Below are 21,823 nucleotides of genomic sequence, written 5' to 3'. Positions count from 1 at the left end.
TTCTTTTAGATCATACAAATGATTTTCCTGACCTCCCTTTGTGTATGTGCAGACCTTGCTCCCCTTTGCAGGAAGAACTCAGTCCTCCTGCACACTGAGAAACAGGAGCCGCGCCCCCTCACACAAGCCCGGAGCTCTGGGACAACATCTGTAGCTTGCCCCAGGAGGTCTGCACATGATCAAGAAATGTAGGCCACCACACTCCCTTTGCTGATTAACTGCATTTCTTTTAAACCCCCTTTAAAATCCACTGGGCCAGCCAGAAACTTCGGAGTTGGCTCTTGGACAAGAGTCTTCCTTTCCCCCAGGTTGCCAGCCTCCCAAATAAAGCTCAAACTCCCTTCCAGTCAAAACTCATCTCTTGATTGATCATCTTTCCAGTGACAGGCAGCTGAACTTGGATTGGCTAACACCATCATAGGTTTCTGTAACAATCCACTTCAGGGAAACGGCGGCTTGGCTCAGGAACAGCAGTGGAGGTGGTGAGAAATGGTTGGAGTCTGGATATAGTCTGAAGTTAAGAGACATCGTTTTGCTGCTAGATTAAGTGTGAAATCTGGAGAAAGGGAGTTGAGAGAGAGTCTGAGACTTTTGATGTGAAGAACAGAAGGAAGGAATTGCTATGAACTGAGATCAAGAAAACTACGAAAGGAAGAGGTTTTGGGACAGGGGCAGATGATAATTAAAAGAATTTTACCTAGGCCAGAGAACAAGTCCCAAGTTCAGCATGCCTCACATCAATATGGTGGTAAGATCCAACCAGTGAATCAACAACCACTTGGCAGGGGGTATTTTGAGGCAAATAAAGGGTCTGATGACAGCTTGGTCTGGATGTTTGCTAAAGTAATTTCCAACTCTTAAGTTACTTAAGTATCATATTAAAATATCTTAACAATGTATGAGGGAGTGTGTATGTGTGTGTGTGTATGTGTGTGTGCACATGTGGCAAAGATATAAGAGATAATCTAGAAAGTCCTTTAAAATCTTGACAAAATAATTGCCTCACCCTTATCCTGCTTCCAGGAAGTGGGAGGTCAGACATCCACGTTTCACAAAACGAACCCTGCTATGTGAGTGTTGTCTTCCTGAACCATTGATGGGAAAGTAACACTTGTTAATGACATCTGTGACAGATAAAGTGTTGATGGACCAAGACAGTCTTCCTATTTCTTTTTTTTTCTTTCTCTAGATTCACAGTAGTGCATTGCAGCTTTTCCCCCTCCATCAACACAGCCCTTTTTCTTGGGGGGGGGGTGGCTAATAAGGATAAATCCTATATCTTAAAAAAACAGCTCTCGGGAAACCTAACTCACCCTAAAACAACATTTCTTCAGTTGAGATCACTACGGGTTAAGAGACTGTTTTATTAAAAGAAGGGGAAGAGGAATAATATTACTCTACTCCCAGGGTTTGAAAATAAGTCATTTAGCACCTAGAACTGCAATGTTCCCTGCTTATTCCTAGCTTCATCAATTTTTTTTCTTCCAAAGTCAGCATCCATCCTTACAAGCCTTTGTCTTTCGCTGTCATAAAAGCATTTATATGCATTAATCCTTGACAAATGGGTGCATTTGATCTGTAACTGATTTCTCTGCCCGACAACTAGAAACAGATACAGTACTAAAATGAACATAAGAATAAAAGATACTGAGGATAATGTAAAGATATCTATCACCTACTTACTCAACATGCCCTATAAAAGTTTCATCTGAAGAAAACAACAGCCTCCCAGAGAGTGAAGTAGTGAACGCTTTGACCTTTTATTCACAGGTGACCATTCTTAACAGTGAAAAGCAGTTCACAGATTAGATTCACACAAAAGAGAGGGTGGAGGGAGAGAAGAAGAGAAGGAGCAAGCAAGAGCCTTAGGTGTTTGCTGGGGGAAAGAGACTCTGCAGAAGAAAAGGTCAGGAACTCCCAATGTCTCAAAGGTTTGCTTCACATTCACTCAGCTGTGGAGCGGGGCCTGATAACTCCCAGTTATTAAAAAGTCGGCTATGTGTGAACAAACAAAACAAAGCTGGATGCTTGGTGTCACATTGTGATTTGATTTTATTTATTTATTTAGACTCATTAACCGAATTATCCTCTTGTTCTTAGACTGAGAGACTGAACTTTCTGGAGCTTTTTCCAAATTCTAAAAAAGCGAAGACAACTAAACTTGGATATCTGAGAGTTGAAGAGTACTATAGCAAAGAACATGTCATTTCCTAACCCCTAAGGCATTTTTGGGTTGCCATGAATGCTGTACACTCAATATCACCCATTCTTGGCCTCCCGGGCTCGTTTTCGTGATAGAAACCCATTTTGTGGCCCCTTATCATTGGGTTGAACCATATGACCAGGGCTGGCCAACGAGCTGTGAACAGAATGACACGTATCACTTTCAGGCTGAAGGGTTTTTTTACTGATCTCACCTCCAAAACTCTCTGTTCTGCCATGATAACAGAACTATTTTGAATAGATGCTGTTCTTCATTCTTTTTTTTTTTTTTTTTAGATTTTATTTATTTATTTGACAGACAGAGATAACAAGGAGGTAGAGAGGCAGTCAGAGAGAGAGGGATGCAGGCTCCCTGCCAAGCAAAGAGCCCGATGCAGGACTCTATACCAGGACCCTGAGACCATGACCTGAGCCAAAGGCAGAGGCTTAACCCGGTGCCCCGGTTCTTAATTCTGATTGAAGATAACACGGAGCACAGCTTCTAGGCAACTTCAGGGAACCACAGATGAGTCAGGCATAAACTTCACTAAAATAAAGATTGCCTTGAGCAATTGAGATTTGGAACTGAAAGGTTACCATAGTATCAACTAACCTATCCTAAGGGGCATTTATTTCCATCTTAGTACCGTCCATCACAATGAAAACAATACTGGTAGAAGCGAAGAATTTCAGTCATTAACAGCTTGGGATCTGGAACCAGATTACCCGAATTTTAATCCTGGCTTCACACTTATTACCTGTACACTTTGGACAAGTTATTTAAATTCTTTGAATGTTATTTCCTTCATCAGTGGAAAAAAGAGAACAAAAGTAGCTACCTCCAGGGCTAAGTGTGAGGATAAATGAAAGAACTTGGAATTCTTAGCACAATGCCACGCACATAGTAACTACTAAATAAAAATCTATATTTAATATATATCTAAATCAGACAGAATTAAGGAGTTAATTTTTTAGGCTGAATTATACATTTATCTCTTCCAAAGTCAGTTTTGACTCTGTGTCCTTCTGTCTTCAAAATATTTACATGCATTAATCCATGACAAAGGAGTGCTATTTCCCTGATATTGTGATCTTCCTCAGATTACGTGTCTGCCTTCATAATTCTGTTATCTTTGCTTCAAATTCTTTGCTACCTAAACTCTTGGTACAGTTATTCCTATTTCTTCTGGTCTCTTCTGAAGTACTTTTTTTCCCCCCAAAGCCTTGACCCAGATCTTAGACTCTCCTACCATCAAACAACTCCTCCAAGGAAAGAAGGGGATGTGAAAAGGTGGTCTGGAGCCCCTCAGGCAACACAGTGAAAAACAGGGATATCTCCCCTGGTCGGATCCCTAGTACACTTATCGAACACTGGGTTTAAGATTATAAATACTATGTGAAGTTTCCCCTCCAAGAGTTCTTTTATAATGACAACTCTCTTTAATTAGCATTTTATACTGCTTTCTGTTGATGAATAATACCATACCCAGAAGAAAGAACTTCATACCAGATCTTATTCACACAAACAAGTACATCAATAGAGCTTTCTGCTTACAATAATAATAAACTACCCTTACTTGTTTTCAACGATTTAATTAAATACAATTAACTCTAGTTTGTTTTGGCAGCCTATTAATGTCATAATTGAATATAAAGAGACTCATGAAAATATTAAAATTAATAAATCCTTTATACTATTATAAAAATTACTTCAATGCTGTGCTTGCCAGAAATACTTAACAGCAGTTTTTGAAGTATGTTAATGAGGACAGTAAAAAAGAGATAATAAAGTTTTATCAAATAACTGAGCAAGGCTTCTGTGAGGTTTTGACCTCTTCAGAAGAGAGCTCTTGCCTGTTAGGTATAATGTTAAAAAAAACTCTGAAACATAAGTCGCAAATTTATCATCATCTTACAATATCTTTAATCCATGTCTCTAACTGTTCTTCTCTGTTCCTCTCGTTCTCATTAAATTATATTTAAAATAGTTTACATTCACCAAAGGCATTTATTTAAGTTATGGGATGATTCCCATTGTGGTTCATATTAACATTATCCTCTACATTTCACAGAAAGGGAAACTGAGGCTGAGAAATGTTAAGTGAGTTGGCTAAAGATCCTATGCATACTAGCTTGAATTCCTTAGTGTCTTAAAACATAAGAAACTAACGATGGCACTTCATTTGGGGGGAGTGGTTGTTTAAAACATTAGACCCTGTGACACTTAGGCAATCTTTAATACACAAAGATACATTTTGTATTCATAGTAGAAAATATGGGGTACACATATGAGTACACATAAATGGCACCCTGATGAAAACTGTAAACATTTAGGTACTAACGCATTTATCAGTATGTACCCTTTAGTCGATGGGTCCTGTAATAAAGAGTGTGTAAGTTATTGTAAAAAAGAAAAAACACCTAAGAAACATAGATAAATACAATCAGATTCCAGTTGACCAGTGGATATTTTAATATGGTTATAATAAGGATATAATCCATTCTGAGAATCACAGAGGACCAACACTGACTTTTGAACTATTTCCTGTAAATGAGTTATCGATCAGATGTTTAAATTAATTAATGAATCTTCATCATTATTTGGCATTGCACAGACTCTACTAAAGTTACTAATTATAGCACCTTCGTCAATAATTACATATGAAAATGCTGTTTGAAGGAAGGTTGCTCTAAGTTTTGACCTGTTCATACTGACTTAGAACCCATGGCTAAACATTACCTAGAGATTAGCCATAAAAGCTAATATCCAAAATCTATTAAAAAAAAAAAAAACTTACCAAACTCAACACCCAAAGAACAAATAATCCAGTCAAGAAATGGGCAAGAGACATGAACAGACATTTCTCCAAAGAAGACATACAAATGGCCAACAGACACATGCAAAAATGTTCAACATTGCATAAGAGAAAGACAAATCACAACCACAACAAGATACTGTCTCACACCAGTCAGAACGGCTAAAATTAATAAGTCACGAAACAACAAATGCTGGCAAGGATGTGGAGAAAGAGGAACCCTCTTACACTGCTGATGGGAATGCAAGCTGGTACAGTTACTCTGGAAAACAGTGTGGAGGTTTCCCAAAAAGTTGAAAATAGAGCTACCCTATAACCCAGCAATTGCACTAGTAGGTATTTACCCAAAGGATATAAATGTAGTGATCTGAAGGGGCACCTGCACCCCCATGTTTATAGCAACAATGTCCACAATAGCCAAATTATGGAAAGAGCCCAGATGTTTATTGACAGATTAATGGATAAAGAAGTGGTATGTATATATATGCATATATCTATATATATGCAATTGAATATTCCTCAGCCATCAAAAGATGGAATCCTTTTTTAAAAGATGTTATTTATTTATTTGAGAGCCAGCAAGTGAGAGAGAGAGAGAAAGCATGAGTAGGAGGAGGGGCAGAGGGAGAGGGAGAAGCAGACACCCCACTGAGCAGAGAGCCCAATGTGGGACTCAATCCCAGGATCCCAGGATCATGACCTGAGCCAAAAGCAAATGCTTAACCAACTGAGGCTCCCAGGTGCCCTCAAGTTGTAAAACTTCTATGTGCATCTTTTTTTCATATGATAAAAAATGGATGTATGTGTTGGTATGAGACACTTCTCTATCATCTTTGCTTTGACATTCATATACTTACATAATAATATAATAAGATGCCATATGCCAGATACCTATTGCATGGGAGGTATAGAACAGACATCTCTACTCTTCATGCAAACCTGCAAAGTGGGAATTTTATAAACATGGATCCCCATTTTGTGGGAGGCAGAGAGAGTGACACTAATGTGCCCACATTTAGTGCTAATAGTGTAATAATGACAGAGGTGGGATGTAAACTCCTAGTTTACCTTGTACACCAAGATGTTCCTATCTCTATAGGTTCCTTGCGCCAAAAGCAGTTGGTGGCAAAGAGGGTGGGGTCAGGTAAAACACCCACAGTATGTCAACTCTATCAAATTCTCAAAGATATATGTAGATGCTACACTAACCCTGAGTTAAGGGTACTTTACCCTGTTTCAGGAAGTTTTCCATGTACTCTATATGTATTAACTTACTTAATTATTTAAATCATTATTTTTAAACGAAGAACATGGCCCACCTTGAGTGGTGAATTAAATTACATATAAAAACAGCCTAGACCCTTAATGGACAGTATGTTTTATCTCAAAAGTAATGAGGTAGGTCCTCATAAGGCACTTTGCACAGTCTGCAACATAATAGATGCTAAGTGATGATTGTTTTGGGGTGGTTGTGGTTGTTTTTTAAATCATCTCTATCTCTTTTAACAACTCAATGATTGAAGTGTTGTACCTGGAAGGATTTGAATCTGGGTTGATTAGCAATGTCTGCACTGGTATAACCATAGAAAGAGTGGGCTATAGAGCAGAAATTTACCATGATTACCTACAGGGATGTTTTTGGGAAATGCAGAGAGATTTATTTTGATGCTGAGAGGATTCCGTAAGCAATTTAGCCCTGTAAGCTAAAGATTCTGTAAGCAATTTAGCATGTTACTGGGCCATGGATCTAGCAAGTGTAATGTGAAGACAGAAAATTCCATATTTTAGCGAAAAGACACTACTGCAAATGATCAAACCACTTACTAGAAAGGTCAGCCCACTTTACAATATCCTAGATAATTTATAAAGTCTCAACATGATAAATGCCCCCAAAAAATCTTATCAAAAAGTTAAATTGCAGTTAAGGAGAGTCCTTTTCCAGTGTGAATGATTTAGAAGTTCATGTGAAGTAAAACAGAAAATCTACACTAAGACTGAGTCTGACAATCAATGTAGATTTATCTTATTTTGTTGCTTTGTCACGTGGAGCACAAAAAAGGGTCTCCACGATCTAAAAACAAAAACAAAAAGAAAACAACCCAGGAGACTGAGCCCCCCAGGCATCCCTTGTTTTGTAATTTAAACTAACCAGGACTAGTTGGTTCCTAAGTGCTAAAGTCGTACCTGGTTGTGATGGCAAGAGCACCTGAGTGAGAGTCAATCCCAAGCCCAAGTTTTCCTTCCAGCTTTATTAATATTATCTGCAATTTTGCAGTGTTTTGCACAATGGAGATAACAGAACTTCCCATGTCGGGTTCTGGTATAGATCATATGCCATATTATAAGAATCAACCCATAGTAAGGCCTACCCACAGCTGACACTCAGGAAACTGAGCTGGAAATATTTAAAGGCTGGAAAAATTCTCAATTTGTCCTTCTAAGCTAGATGACTTTGAACGAATCAATTAACTTTTTTTTTTTTAAGATTTTTTTTATTGGCAAAGGGGAAAGATGTTCTACCCCGCGAGTTTATTGCGAGGATTCAATGAAATATCAAGTGCTTAGGGTCCTTCATTCACTCACTCGTTCAGTAGGTACTCACTGGCCCTTACCATGTGGCCGACTCTGTGTCAGGCATTGTAAGACTGCTGGGCTCCCTACCCTCTTCGGGCTAACAATCTAGTTGGGGGAAGGAGGGTTAAACCAGTGATTAGAATAAGGTGACACCACTGTCATTAGTGTGGAAGTGTAGTTCTCTGTGCCTGATAAGTCGTCAATAAACAGTTGTCGAATAACGAGTATTAAATCTGTTGTATGTTAGAAGTAGACATGATTATCCTCAGGTTTTGATTTAGGGATACGCAGTTTTCTCTAATATAATAACCAGGCATTTAAAATCAACTTGTAGTGACATATTTGGTCTTTTATTACACAAAGGTAACAACAACTCAAAGGTGTGAAAGGTCTAATGGGTCACTGAGAACTGGACAGAGTACAGTGGCTGGATTTTTGTTAATTAACTGACTTGCTTTCCATAGAGACTTTAATTGTAGATACTGGGACTCTTCCCTTCCATCTTACCTAGCTCTCCACCTATGACCATCAGTGTACCTTGAAAGGCAGCCCGTGGATTAGAAAACGGTAACAAAGAAAAAATAAATCTTGTCTCCCCTTTAATTGGAATAATACAAAGTTTCTCCAACTGGTTTAAGGCCAATAGCCATCCAAGTCACGAGCCCACCATATCACTACTATCTGCCTCTAGATTTACATGTTTTGTTCCCCTTGGTTGAAACCATCACCCTTCATCCTCCCTAGCTAGCTTCCTAACCAACTTCCTAACCAACACTCAAAGCCCAACACAAAATCACCCCCCCTTGGGACTTCCCAAATTTCTCTGCTCAGAATAAGTGGTTTCATGCTTTATGATCACAGAGCACCCTGTTTGGTTAGAGCTCATATCAGAAGCCACTATGCATCTTAGACATAGATATACAGAAGAATGGAGAAAGGAATAAAAACTTCTAGAGGAAATGAAAAGAGAGTTGTGTAACTCTCACAAGTGGACAGAATTGTCTAAAGCTGTATCATCGTAGATAGTAGTTACAAGACAGGTAGCTATTTAAATTTTAATTTAATTGCAGTTGGTTCATTTTTCTTATTTTTCAAGGAAATATTTTATGGCATGTACTTTTTTTTTTTGGATAGGAAATAGATTCTGGAGATAGTCAGTCAATTAACCCACAAGGGAGATGGTCAAAGACTCCCAACTTGCACACCAGTGTCAGTCAGTTGATAGGCGGGGCCTGGAGCGGGACTGAGAAAGATTCTGAAATCACATCCTGGCTCCATGGGAACAATCACTGTGATTGATTACCTGGGCCTGTGATAGATGGAGGGCTGGAGATTGGCAGCTTGTGTCCCATAAATCTGCTTTTACTTCTAAACAATCCTGGGAGTAGCTGTCAAAAATGTTGCCCTACAAATGTTCACCCAGTGACCTAGTTTCTCAAGCACATGTCCAATACATGGCGTCTTGCATTTTCATCAGATAAAGAGATATGAGAAGCTACAAAAACAATTCACCTATTAAGACCTCATCCGAGAAGCTTCCATACAGCACCTTATCCTGTCTTATATCTTCTTTTCTTTCAGAAAAAATGGTTTTATTTTTATTTTTTGCCATGCCACACATTTTTAAATTCAGAGATATATGTGGGGCTGGTCTCTCATTACAATTTCTTCATAAAACAGGGGTATTCAAACTTCCCTGTCTACAGCAAGCCAAAGAGGTGAAATAAGCCGATTCCTGTCTGTTTCCACTTCCCAGTGGAAAAATACTCAGTTAATAAATACTTGGAAAGATACATTTATGAATCACTATTTTTATAAAATAAGATGAGCCTATTAACATGTTCATAGATTACAAAATGATGCCCTATGGATAGAAAGATAAACCAAATATGTTATGTTCCTTGAGAATTGTGTGGCATACGTTCACAGGCAGTATATAAACAATGTCACTACAGAAGTGTCGCCATAATAAGTTTGAGAAATAAGTTTGAGAATGATTGCATATACATGTTTTCCAATATGGATATAGGTAAATCATTTCTGAGCCACAATTCAGGAATGTCTTCAAGTCTATTCTTTGGTAAATCTAAAATCACAAGTATGCAAACACGCATCATTACAGACTATAGGGTTAACGAAACAGCCCATAGCAAATTTAATTGATAGTGATGAAACTAAACCAACACTAATTTATAATTAAAAAGCGAAGACCACAGCAATTCAAAATCACTAAACAACTCAAACAACACTCAAGATACACTGGTAACAAATTATCCCTCCCCAAACTGCATGAATTCTAATTATTTTCATGCAGGCACTTTGCAATGTTCCCAAGAGCTGGCAGCCAGTTTTCTTAATAGAATAGTGAAGTAGGGAAGCTCAGTAAACCTTAGTTACATGTCATTCTAATAGAATGGTAATTCAGTTGCTTTACTAATAAGTAGACTGTACTCAGAGGCAAAATAAGTGCACACGAAATCTGAAAAGAACAAGAGCAGGAAAAAACAAAACAAAACACTGTTGAGTTCCAAGATAAATTTATAACCCACTAGTGGACTGCAGACTAGATTTTGAAAACTATAATAAAGTATTAAAGGTTTTATACAGGCAACATGATGCTGCTGCCTGATACTTCTGTTTCATTACATTTATAGTTTACTCTTTCTGCCAAACTTTAATCTAAAGGAAAATTAATTTATTTTTAGCTAAGATTCAAAATGAGACCTCTGTTCAGGACCTTGGCTTCATTATATAAATGCTCTTTGATTATCAGACTCTGTTACTAGCTCCTTCAACAGTTAGTAGCTTGTCTACAAAATACCCAGAGATTTAGCCCTTTAGCATTTGGGATATAAGTTGGGATGGGACAGAAACCACAAGCATAAGCTAAATAAGCCAAGACAGATGTTCATAAAAATTGCCCTTTTAGCCCCACTGCCTTTACCTCTTTCTACCCTGCTCACGTAAAAGGATTTGACAAATTCATTAGAAATCAAAAAATGGTGGAGCCGGAAATAATCTTGTCTGAGGTCACACACTAATAACCCGCAGGTGGGATATAGCCCTGAGTCAAGTTTTGTTTGACCCACTTGACATTTAAAAGATAAGGAAACTATCCATAAAAGTCTAAGTCTCCCACTTGCCTTGAACCATGGGATGATGTAGTCACACTGAGCCTATCTCGGGCATAGCTAAGGATGTGACCTGCCCTCTGGAGGCCCACATGCTCTTCAGAAGCCACAGTGATCCTCAGGCTGGCCCAATCATCTTTGCTAACTGGCTGGAGCACGAAGGTATTTGCCATGTCCATCTCTGATGGACAGGAATATACTTTATGTTTGCAGCATGCATAGATGGCCTCTTTGGAGCATCTATGCACAATATGAAAACCACTGCTTCCTTCTACCCTCTTACTGCAGGCTTGCAATTGACAATTGATCCTGAATGCCCCAGTGTCCCATCCCTACTGTGAAGCTCCTTCCTCATTACCATTCGATATAAAAAAGGCTTAATGTGGTACTTTCCTGCCAGTATTTGCATCTTTAAAGGATGTAAAGTTCTTGCCCAGTGGATGAGAAAATATTTATTGAATACTTACACAACATTCATTCAGTGGGAAGTCTGACCTACTGGCCTGCTGACCTGAATCTAAGATACATTATCAATTTCAAGAGCATTACCATGCTTTTTCCTCTCTCTGTGCAGTAGCACATCTAAACCTGGGAGCTGGCATTCTGTATTCACTTCAAAGCCTATGACTCAATCCATCCATTTTTCATCCACATGAGGGGGAAACAAAAAGTAATTTGGGTATATGCAGACTCAGTCAGCTCGCCTGTATTCTTGAGTGACATGAAAGCATGTCTAAAAGAGAAGGTCTAGTAAGGGCACCGTGAACGTAAATACAGGTCATCACATCAGCAGAACAATGACCTTGGCTGAGGGTGTAGGTCTTCCTCCCTCCCAGACTCAGGGTGAGCTTTGGTCTGACTCCTTCCCTGCATGGAAGAAGAATGTGCTTCATGAATAGCCACATCACTGAGCATATCTATCAGTTTTCCAAGAGAAAATCGCTGCAATTATATCAATTCTCTTTTCTGTCTCTGGATCTTTATTATATAAAAATGGAAGAGGAGAAAGAAACAGTAGGCCAACAGGGTTCCCTAAGTGCTTTGAGGACATTAACGTTAGAGAATCTAATTAGTTTACACAATGGTTAACAAAATAATTCATTTTCTTTTTACCCCAAAGAAAGGAAAAATTGCTGTCTGTTATTTCTCCCTGCCACAAAGATGAAGTGAAGTTTTCTCTTGATATCAAAAAATTTGAAAGCAGAGGCCTTTTCCTATTTGCTAAGAGAAGTTTCTCTTCAGTCCCTTAAGACCGCGCTTACAGTACTTTCTAAATCTGTAGGAAAAAAACTTGTGCTGTGACTGAAAACCTTAGGGATTGGAGGTTTTACTACATTTGTAAGCATATTCCTTGGGTTATTTTAGTTAATGGAACTGCTGTCAAATAGAGTAAATAGCTACACAAACTATGGCACAAACACACACATACACACATACGTACCTGTGTTATACTGACAATTTAATATTTATACCATTCTCTTTTTGTGGTATCCCTAAATTATAAACAGACTCACAAAGTCATATGCAACGATCCATACATACGTACCCACACACGAGCAGTAATAAATGAAAGAGAATTACAGATTTTACCAGAACATTCATTCCTTCTTTCCTTAATAATGTAACAAATACTTTTTGAGCCCCTATTATATGTCTAGTTCCTTACTAAAAGTGAGAGATAAGCAGATGGATAGCACAGTGGCTCACACTTCTCAATGCACGTGATAAGAATAGGCACTTTAGATATTGCCCAAATTTAAAAAAAAAAAAAAATTGGAGAATTTTAGTTAAACACAATCAGGCTTCCTATCTGCAAATCTTTCCAGAACTTATATGCACTTCCATGCACTGTAAATCTCTAAGAGGAGAATATACCAGACAATGAGTACTTCCCCAACACTTAATAGTATTTTTCCAAGCAGCATCTTGAGGTTACTGTATTTTGTGAACTGGAAAATACTGGCCTAGAGATTTCACTGGATTAAGGCTCTTAAAAGGAAAAGTGCCTCATGATACTTTCCCACCTATTCTTCCTTCTTTCCCCTTAAACTGACAACACTGTTTGATACATTTCTAATTTTGCCCATAAAACTAGAGCTAATATTTTAAGCTTTCGGTTAAAAAGTAATATTTTCCAATATTAAAAACAAATCTTAAAAACACAAAACTGGGGCGTCTGGGTGGCTCAGTCGGTTCACCAGCCAGCTCTTGGTTTCGGCTCAGGTCATGATCTCAGGGTGCTGGAACGGAGCCCCTCTTCACTTCTGGCTCCCCACTGAGCGGAGTCTGCTTTGGGATTCTCCCCCCCCCCCCGCCCTTCCCCTGCTCTCTCTCATTCTCTCTCTTTCTGTCTCTCTCAAATAAGTAAATCTTAAAAAAAATTAAAAATATAAAAATAAAAGCCAAAAACTGTAGGAAATAAGAAGTCCAAGGCATTCCAGTCCTACCACTAGGTTTAACTGATACTACGTATAAAATGCTTATAGCTCTTCTGACATCTTTTTATGCCTGTGTTAATATTTTGTTTCTAAAATGATTTTGAAACTGCATATTCTGTATCTTTTCTTCTTTTTTTTTTTCCACTCAGCAGTATATCATGGACATTTTTCCTTAGGAATACATATAAACACATCTCATTCTTTGCAGTGGCTACATTGAATCCCATTGTGGGAGATTTATTTTACCAATCTCTTTTCGATGTACATAAAGCCCCCCTCCAGTTACTTGCCATTAAATTAACCAGATCTTTGCATACATTTTTTCCACACCTGTCCAATCATTTTCTTAGGATAAGCATCTCGAAATGGAATTGTGTAGGATTTGTGCATTTTACATTTTGGGAGACGCTGCCAAATTGTTTTCAAAAAATGGTGTACTAATTTACATACTAAAGCTTTGAGATTTTCATGCAGTTTAAAACTGGAAGACTTTTTCAAAAAGTTCAAGTTGCCATCTTAAATGAACTTTAAGAAATTAACAACTGAAGGCTAATGTTTAGTAGTGCCGCTTCTAAATATTTATTTTCAGTGTGGCCTAAGATCTATTTTCCTTAACTATGATGAATTGAGGCCATAGGCTTGAGCTCACGTAAGTAACAATATTTATATAGCATTGTGATAATTCTCTTATAAATTCCGGGGATTGACAGGAAATAGTTATTTGCATCTCTACTTGGTTTTGATACTTTTGAGATCTTATCAAATGTCCATAGGTGCACTCTGACTCTGGGACAAGGGCAATAACATCAATCAGAAGATCAATGGATTATTACTAGCACCAGCTTACACCAAATAACAACCTGTCTGCCCTAATCCTTAGGTCAATTCACTACACTTAGCAATCCAGTACTGGTAAGAATTCTTAAAAAGCCAATATGCAACCACTGTTGTTCTGATGATATCTTCTATACTACAGTTGTAAAACAATCCTTTATTGTAATGTGCCTTGGTATTCTAACGCATATTCCTTAATCAGCTTTCAATAAAGTGATACTATGGTAAAGATAAGATATACAAGAATGCTTTTTAATATTTTAACCAAAAAAAATCACACTTTTAAATGCACAGTGATGTTCCATTATGCAATAATTAAGTCATAAATGTATACCTCCCTCTAACTACATAGTTTGTTTAATATAGTTTTAAATCAGGCCAAGCATAAGTTACATAGACAATTCTATTCAGAGTGATCTTTCCATATATTATTTCCATACACACCTGTCATACAATAGCAGCGACTCAAGAATAAATGATTCATTAGGCACTTATAACTTCTTGTCTCATGTAATTTATCTTTGTAATTTTAAATTACTAAAGAATCCCAAGGATCTTTTCTTACTAAAGTATTTTGAAATGATCCATATTTTATTAAGTTTCAAGAATAACGCCCCCCCCACGCACACATGCCCACACACTCGAAATTAAGTAATCATTAAAATTACTGTCATAATTCATATATCCATAAGGGGGGAAAAACTAATTCTATTTTTTTTAAATTTATTTATTTGACAGACACAGCGAGAGAGGGAACACAAGCAGGGAGAGTGGGAGGGGGAGAAGCAGGCTCTCTGCTGAGCAGGGAGCCCGATGTGGGACTTGATCCCAGGACTCTGGGATCTTGACCTGAGCCGAAGGCAGAGGCTTTAACCCACTGAGCCACCCAGGTGCCCCGGAAAAAACTAATTCTAAATTAGAAAGTTACATCCAGCAAACCATTCCATCTTTTTCACCTGTTACACACCTGATGCTTAGAAAGAGTTGAAGCTGTCTGTTTTAATTACCTGAAACCAGGGAACACACCACTTTTGGGTTTTCATTGTTCAGTCTGTCTCTTTTTAAATTATGTGTCCCCTTCTAGCTTTACTATTTATGTACATAAAAGGCACGAGTATTTTGCAAGTTGTTATGGTAATTTCCTACATTGTTCCTAAAATAAAAACTTGATTTAGCCAAATATTAAATTATTGAAATTACAAATCTGTTAATCTACGGCACATTTTACTCATTTGTGTAATTTTAAAATTCACTTCCATTTGATCCACTGTTTTAATCCTTCCTAACTGGTGAGTAAGTGAAAATAAATGGTGCATTCCTAATACCATAAATATGAAAAATAGAAAGTACTTAGAGACTACAGGGGAATCTGTTAAAATCAGTCTGTTTTCTGGTTAACATATTCTCATTCTGTTTGTGTACTAACCCACTGCATTGAGAAGACAGATCTCAAATTCACGGCCTCACAAAAACATTGTCCCGATTTCATGTTTTGACAGCAGAAATTGGCCTAGATCTCTAACCATTTCCCATACAGGACCCAGGCTGGCTGGTGCGGCACAGTCTGATGAGGGGGACAACGCGTCAAATTCCACTCATCTGTCAGTGTAGTGGATTATTTCTTGAGAGACTGAAATTGGCTGCTTGGGATGGGAACACCATCAATCTTACTGTGTAGGGGATGGCGAAGCTGCGGGTAAGCGGCTGGCAAGAGGGGGGCCAGCCGTTCCTAAGCAGGTGAGGAGGCAGCTGTAAAGCCTTCACTCTCCCCCCAATCAGGGCTCTGAGGGAAAGATTTGTCATTTTTCACATTTCCCGGATACTTGGTATGCATGCGGTGTCCGCCTGCTCCTGCTTTATGAAAGAGGTGATTTTTCAAGCTTAGGCAAATGTGGCAAAGCTCAGGGTCTGCCTGGTGTCTCATTTTTTCTCATCATGTCACTTGTTTTAACTGATTTGAGAAAATGAGATTATGTTTTTCCTTTTTGCTCATTTATCCAGCTATTTATTTATTTATTTGCTCATTTAGGGGTGGATTGTCACAGATAACTGGCCGTGATTTCTCTCTTGTTTTCATACACATTTCATTAGTGTCCCTGAAGATTTAAGACTCACAAAGGGAAACATCACAACTCTCATCAAAAAAAGCATACATTTACTCTTAAAATCAAAACAGATTGTATTAGAGGAGATTGCATTTCTGACTGAATCTAGAATATTGCTGTGTCCAAGATCTATCGCTTTAATCTTCGCAGCTATTGCTGAAAACCCAAGAAAGTTGAATAAACCTATTACATAGAACCATTGGACTTTCAGTTTGATGTCATTTTAATCTTCCTGTATCTAGAAAGGAGTACATATAGTTTCTTAACTTCATCAATGACTCTGAAATGGATCTCAAATATATAAGCATTTGGGGTTAAAATTGGGTTCCGAGCTACAATTTCTTGGGGGTAGCCGACATACAGATAGACCATGCATTGGTGATAATAAGCAATTGCTACCAATAGACAGTGGAGAAAGCAAATACTGAATTCGGTTTTAGTCAACACTTAATAACATGTTTCTCAGTTTAAAATTATAATCTTTTGATAACAAGCCCCATAAAGATTTGAGTTTAGTTAATAGAAGTAGCATAGCCATAACCCCAGGCCAAACAAAACAAAACAAAACAAAACAACAACAACAAAAAATCACCCACAAAAATCCCTCCTGTATTAACTGATGAACAGATAGTCTAAGTGAAAGCTCACTGCAAAGCATACTCTATTTCACGACTATACACATCCAGCCGAAAAGGCAGTGGTCTTTTTCTAGCCAGGTATTACATAGTTTAAAAAAAAAAAAAAATCAGGAGATTAACACAAGGTTTTGTCCTATGTGGATTGTTAGCTGTGTGAACAGCAAAACTTTACTCATTCAGCACCTCTACCGCGTACCTTTGTAGATGTCAGAGTTACTGATATTCACGAAGGAGCTTCACAGTTTGCAAAGCACTGTCACAGAAATTATTTTATCTACACGCCCACAGTATCTCTAAATGGGAAATTGGGCCCAGAGAAGAAAACTGACTTTCCCAAGGTCAAGCAGCTTCAAGTTAAGCACCGGAGATGAGGGCCGGTCCTGAGCGCTGCCATCGCCTTGTGCCACCCCTCACCAAGTCCTGCCACGGACACCTTTTTTGTAGTTTAAATGAGTCCGTGCGTTGACATAACTTGGAAGTTTTCACAAATTATGCGAAACAGTTCGCACCCCCTCAAAGAGGCTACTGGGCGTGATTATTCTGTGCCCTGAGAGATATTATGCCCTCCTTGGGAAACAGGCCAGGGAGGTGACATCAGACCGACCTGACTTCCAACGGCAGTTATTGGCTGTGCGGTCTCACACAAGTCACCAGATCCCTCAGAACTTCAGTCTCCTGGGCAACAGAAGGATTGGGGGCGGTGCGCGTTGGTGGGGGGGGCGATTACACCTACTTATAGACGGATTAAGACAACGTGAGAGTGTGCCTAAAATACTCACAATAGTTATTTTTGTTACGAATTCTTACTGTTAACTATTACAATGTATGCCGATTTGCCGCGTTATTTGTAGGAATGTAACAAATCAGACATTTTTGCCTGAACAGATTGGTAATTAACTAACTGGAGATATACCGGGGCTTCCATAACCCACGTTTGTTCTTCCTCCGCCTCGGCACCGAAGCCTCCCAGCTTGGGGGTACCCGCTCGGGGACGAGGACCCACAAGGCGGAAATGCAAGCGCGCGGCAGGGGTGGCAGAGCGGTTTCCATGCCCACCTGCCGGGGCACCAGCGCCCCCTCGCCTTCCCTCCGAGACCCAGGGCGTGGGGAGTGAGGGTGGCTGGGGCCCTGACGCAGCCCCGGGCTGAGGCCGCCCAGACCCCACCTCCCACCCAGACCCCTCCTCTTCCCGAGTCCTCGGCGGTGCTGGGGGGAGGGGTGGCCCGGGCTCCTGCAGCGAACCTGCTGGGGCGCTCCCCCGCAGCCCAGCCCTCTGCGGGCGCGCGGGAGGACCCCAGGTTGCACCCTCGCTCTTTCCGTCCTGCCCGCAGCCTGGAAGCAGAGCCCGGGGAGGCAGCACACAGCGCCCCGGGAGGTGTTGCTGGACGATTGTGCCGACGAGCCCAGGACTGGTGCCCAGGCCGATTGCGGAGCCAGAGATAGGCAAAGGCGTGGACGCTGGACCGCGCAGCTGGAGCCAGCCGAACATATGGGAGGAGGCCAGGAAGGCATTTGAGAGGGGATGGAGGGCTGGGAGCACTTCCGAACTGAAGATCAGGAGCTTGGCGGCGCAACTAGTCCCGGGAGCCCAGACTTGGCGATGGGGGAGGGCGGCGCAGGTGGAGGGTGGAGTAAATGAATGCCAAGGCTGAAACTAAACAGAATATGGAAGGAAATCTTTTCAAAGAACCGGTAAGGGTAAGGACAATCAAGCTGGGGGACAGTAATGAGAAAGGCAAAGAAGGTGAAAAAAAAAAAAAAAATCCAGATTGAAGAGTGAGGCCATGGAAGGGTAAAAGATATACTTTAAACAAAAAGACGAAGAAAAGCAAAATGCGTCCGGAAATCAAAATTCAATATGGGGGGGGGGTGGAATCAGGCTAAAGGGAACTTGTTCCTGAAAGTGCCAAGAAAGAGGGAGAGAAAAACACCACGGAACAAACTGGAAGAACAGAAAGTGAAGGAAGGAAGGGAGAAAGGAAAGGAGACAAATTAAACCAGACAAGAAATAGTAAGTTATTTTTAAATTTCTTTTTCATTAACAAACTACTTCCAAAGTTAATTTGGGCACTAACATCTTCACAAAATCCTTAGCCACATACACACCGGGATTATAGTATCTACACTGGATAAGATATACAAGGAATATCCATACACATTATTTTATCGTTGCAAAGATCCTATTTTGCCTCTCTAAAAAAAAATCATCAAGTCTTGCAAGTTATCCCATCTTCTGCAGAGTTTTTGGCTATTGGCCAAAGCATCCCAAAACCAATGACTTCACTTTTTTAAGGTGTGAGGAAGGGGGTAGGGAGACTTAGAGAAAACCATTTTTTTTTTTTTTTTTTTCTGAGAGATTCATAGAAATACCTCTAGGGCATTTTAGTATCCCCTCACCTTTCCCCAAAGCATCCAGCCAACAGTGTGAGTCTTGGAATTCAGAGCAAGCTGCCCGCAGGGTAGCACTCTCTGTCACTTACATTCAACCATCTGTTAGGGTGACAGCAGTGAGACTTGGAGGCTGCAGGGAAGCCAGCGCCCGACTTACCTGGTCTGTGCAGGTGGTGCTGCTGGAAAGTGTGCTGAAGGGATCCATGGCAGAGTAGCAGGGCACAAGCACTTATCCACAAATACAGGACCCAGGACATCGCAGAGACCATTGCCATTCTCTAAAGAGAGCATGAGATAGCGAGGATTACCCCCAGCTTCAAGCCCCCAGCTCAGTCAGTCCCACTGATGAGAGAAGGAGGGTCTCAGACGTCATGTCCCCTTTGCTACTTTGCTGGCTGAAATTAACCCAGCAGAGGTCATGCCATGAAGGGGGATTGAGGGAAAGCCTTCCCGGAGAGATCATGAATTCTTTGTGAAATTCTGCAAAGCCAAACTCCAAGGACTGCCAGAACACAAAAATAAATAAAAGTTTTTGGCTCTCCGTTAGGCAGTTTAAAGCACAGTATCCTGCCTATACAGCCTGTTTTACACGATGATCTTTAAACTATAGTTATTCCAGGCTTTGAAAAGCTGCATACTCCTGTTCATTCTAACTTCATTGTAAGTCTGACATAAGCCTGGAAGGAAAGAGTGTATTTTTTTTTAAATTCTACAGTCATGAATTTTTAATCATTCTGCTGTCTTCTAAACTAAGTAATCATTTCTCAGAGGCATGTTGTAATCTCCTGATAGAACCGGTCTTTTTTGGCTGGACTTAAAATCAGATGGAATTGTCTTCAGCCAGAATGAATTTCAGAGGCAAGATCTATGTTTCTATCCTAGTGTGAGCCATAATTTACAATATTGCTTTGCCACCTAAGATCCCATCGTGGCATTTGTTGTATAGTGTTGATGAATATGCATACACAGGTGGTGTATGTATTTAGGGGTGAACATATACCTTTTCTCAGGCGCTGAAACTTTGACAGTCTTATCTGCACCTATAAGGATCTTACGAGCTACAGAGGCTCAACTGCGCTACATATTGTCCAATTTCTCAAACAACACCTTATGCTGCATTTCATATTGCCAAATTAATCAAACTTGAAGCATCGTCCTTACTCAGCCAGTGATACGGAAGCATTTTTCTATACAAGAATCCAGTTAAGTCTATTATTTTCTCTTAAAGAGAGCTGTAGAACCCAGACTTTCCTTTTAAAATTTTTTCTGCTGTCAAATGATACACTACAAGTATTTCAACTATACATTTAAATCTGCTAGTGACCTCCCAGTGTGGTTTCTTTATTCGAGGAAATTGGCACTGTTTCAAAAACTGTGATGTTCGGAAAGCAGAAATATACATTATATATATATGTGTGTATAAAGACACAATACAAGATAATTTATGGGCTCTAGGAGAGAGATGCAGTATTTAAAAGGGGGTTAGGACTATAATAGACGAACGGTGACAACCATAATTAAGTGCAAAGTAGGAAAACATTATTTGCAACAGCATGGTGCCTTTCATGCCTCACTCTGTGATTCAGATGGACCACTCACTTTATAATTAGTTTCACTGCCCACTGTTTACTTCTGTACACAACAGATCAGCCTCACTGTTTTCAGAACTATCGGTATAACATAGATGCATTCTCTTGAGTAGAGATAAATAGCAACACCCCTTCTGTGAATCTTGGAATGAATGCGTTTAAGGGCCTTTTCAAAATACCCTGCAAATTATAGAAAGACAAAATAGAGGTGACTGTGCATGCACTGAGTACTTGTGAATTTCAGTTAAAATGCACTAGAAATTCATCTAAACTTTAAAAAAGCCTATCACAATCCAAACTTAACAGTTTTTCCATGACTCTGCTTTCTCTTGCTCACTTCTTCACCCCCATAGCTCTTAGCACTTAAAAAGATTACTGTGACTTCACATTTGCAGTATTTTCCTTCTTTTTCCTTTTTTATTTAACTTTTTTAAAATTCTCAGCATCACTTCCAAGGCTCCTGCCTATCAGCTCACTGCTCACTCTCTTGTCGCTATGTTAGTAAGTGTTTTCCACCAAATAATGCATCCAGCCTTACATAGTTCTCTAGATATGACTGAATAGGTTACAAATCTGCTTTCTGAATCTTAAATCCTTAAAGAGGCTTCTTACCTGAAAAATCCAGCCAAGAGCAGAGTACTCTATTAGTGTTCATTGGAAAGCTCTAACACTTTCTAAAATCCATCTGTGCACAATTGGAGGTTTTTTGCTTTTTTTTTTTTAAGATCTTCCCAATAATCTTCTTTATCAGGATTAAAAAATATGTTTTTCTCTTCCAGTGCTATTTCCACAGTAAAGAAGACATCGGGTTCATTCAGACTGTATTGTCAGAAAAGGAGCCAAGGTTTGAGGGGTGGAAACCTTGTCATTTTCACCTTTAAATCATCTCCTGGCGTCACCTCTGTCTGATGAGACCTTTGAAGTGATCCTGATGAGAATCAGTTTACAGTTAATGATGGACCATCCCCAGTCCCGTGCAGTCGGGGCAGAGTAAGGCAGCAAAATGTAGGAGCAGGGCTGCTATACGGTGCTGGTGCTGTAAGTAGCAGTAGTCTGTTTCAATACATCCCTCCTCTGTAAAGTATCACATGTCTTAAAGTGACAT

General features: G+C 39.6%; 1 protein-coding gene across 2 annotated transcripts in view; it reads right to left on the bottom strand.

The window, feature by feature from the left end:
• Positions 1–21,436, bottom strand: part of LOC111144258 (family with sequence similarity 19 member A1, C-C motif chemokine like) — a 515,095-nt gene extending 493,659 nt beyond the window's left edge. The window contains exons 1-2 of one of the 2 annotated variants that reach the window (XM_022498484.1): positions 21,331–21,436; positions 19,287–19,407 (exon numbers count right to left, since the gene is read on the bottom strand). In XM_022498484.1, the coding sequence (XP_022354192.1) occupies positions 19,287–19,404 (118 nt within the window). In that variant the 5' untranslated portion in view covers positions 19,405–19,407; positions 21,331–21,436. Of the gene's footprint in view, positions 1–19,286; positions 19,408–21,330 lie in introns of those variants that run through there. The other variant, XM_022498483.1, reaches the window with a different exon arrangement.
• Between the last annotated feature and the right edge of the window lie 387 nt (positions 21,437–21,823).

This window comes from Enhydra lutris, unplaced genomic scaffold, assembly GCF_002288905.1.
Source record: "Enhydra lutris kenyoni isolate GAN:26980312 unplaced genomic scaffold, ASM228890v2 scaffoldscaffold10, whole genome shotgun sequence".
Classification (NCBI taxonomy): Eukaryota; Metazoa; Chordata; class Mammalia; order Carnivora; family Mustelidae; genus Enhydra; species Enhydra lutris.
The sequence above is the reverse complement of the archived record's forward strand: the minus strand, read 5'-3'. Positions and strand labels throughout refer to the sequence as shown.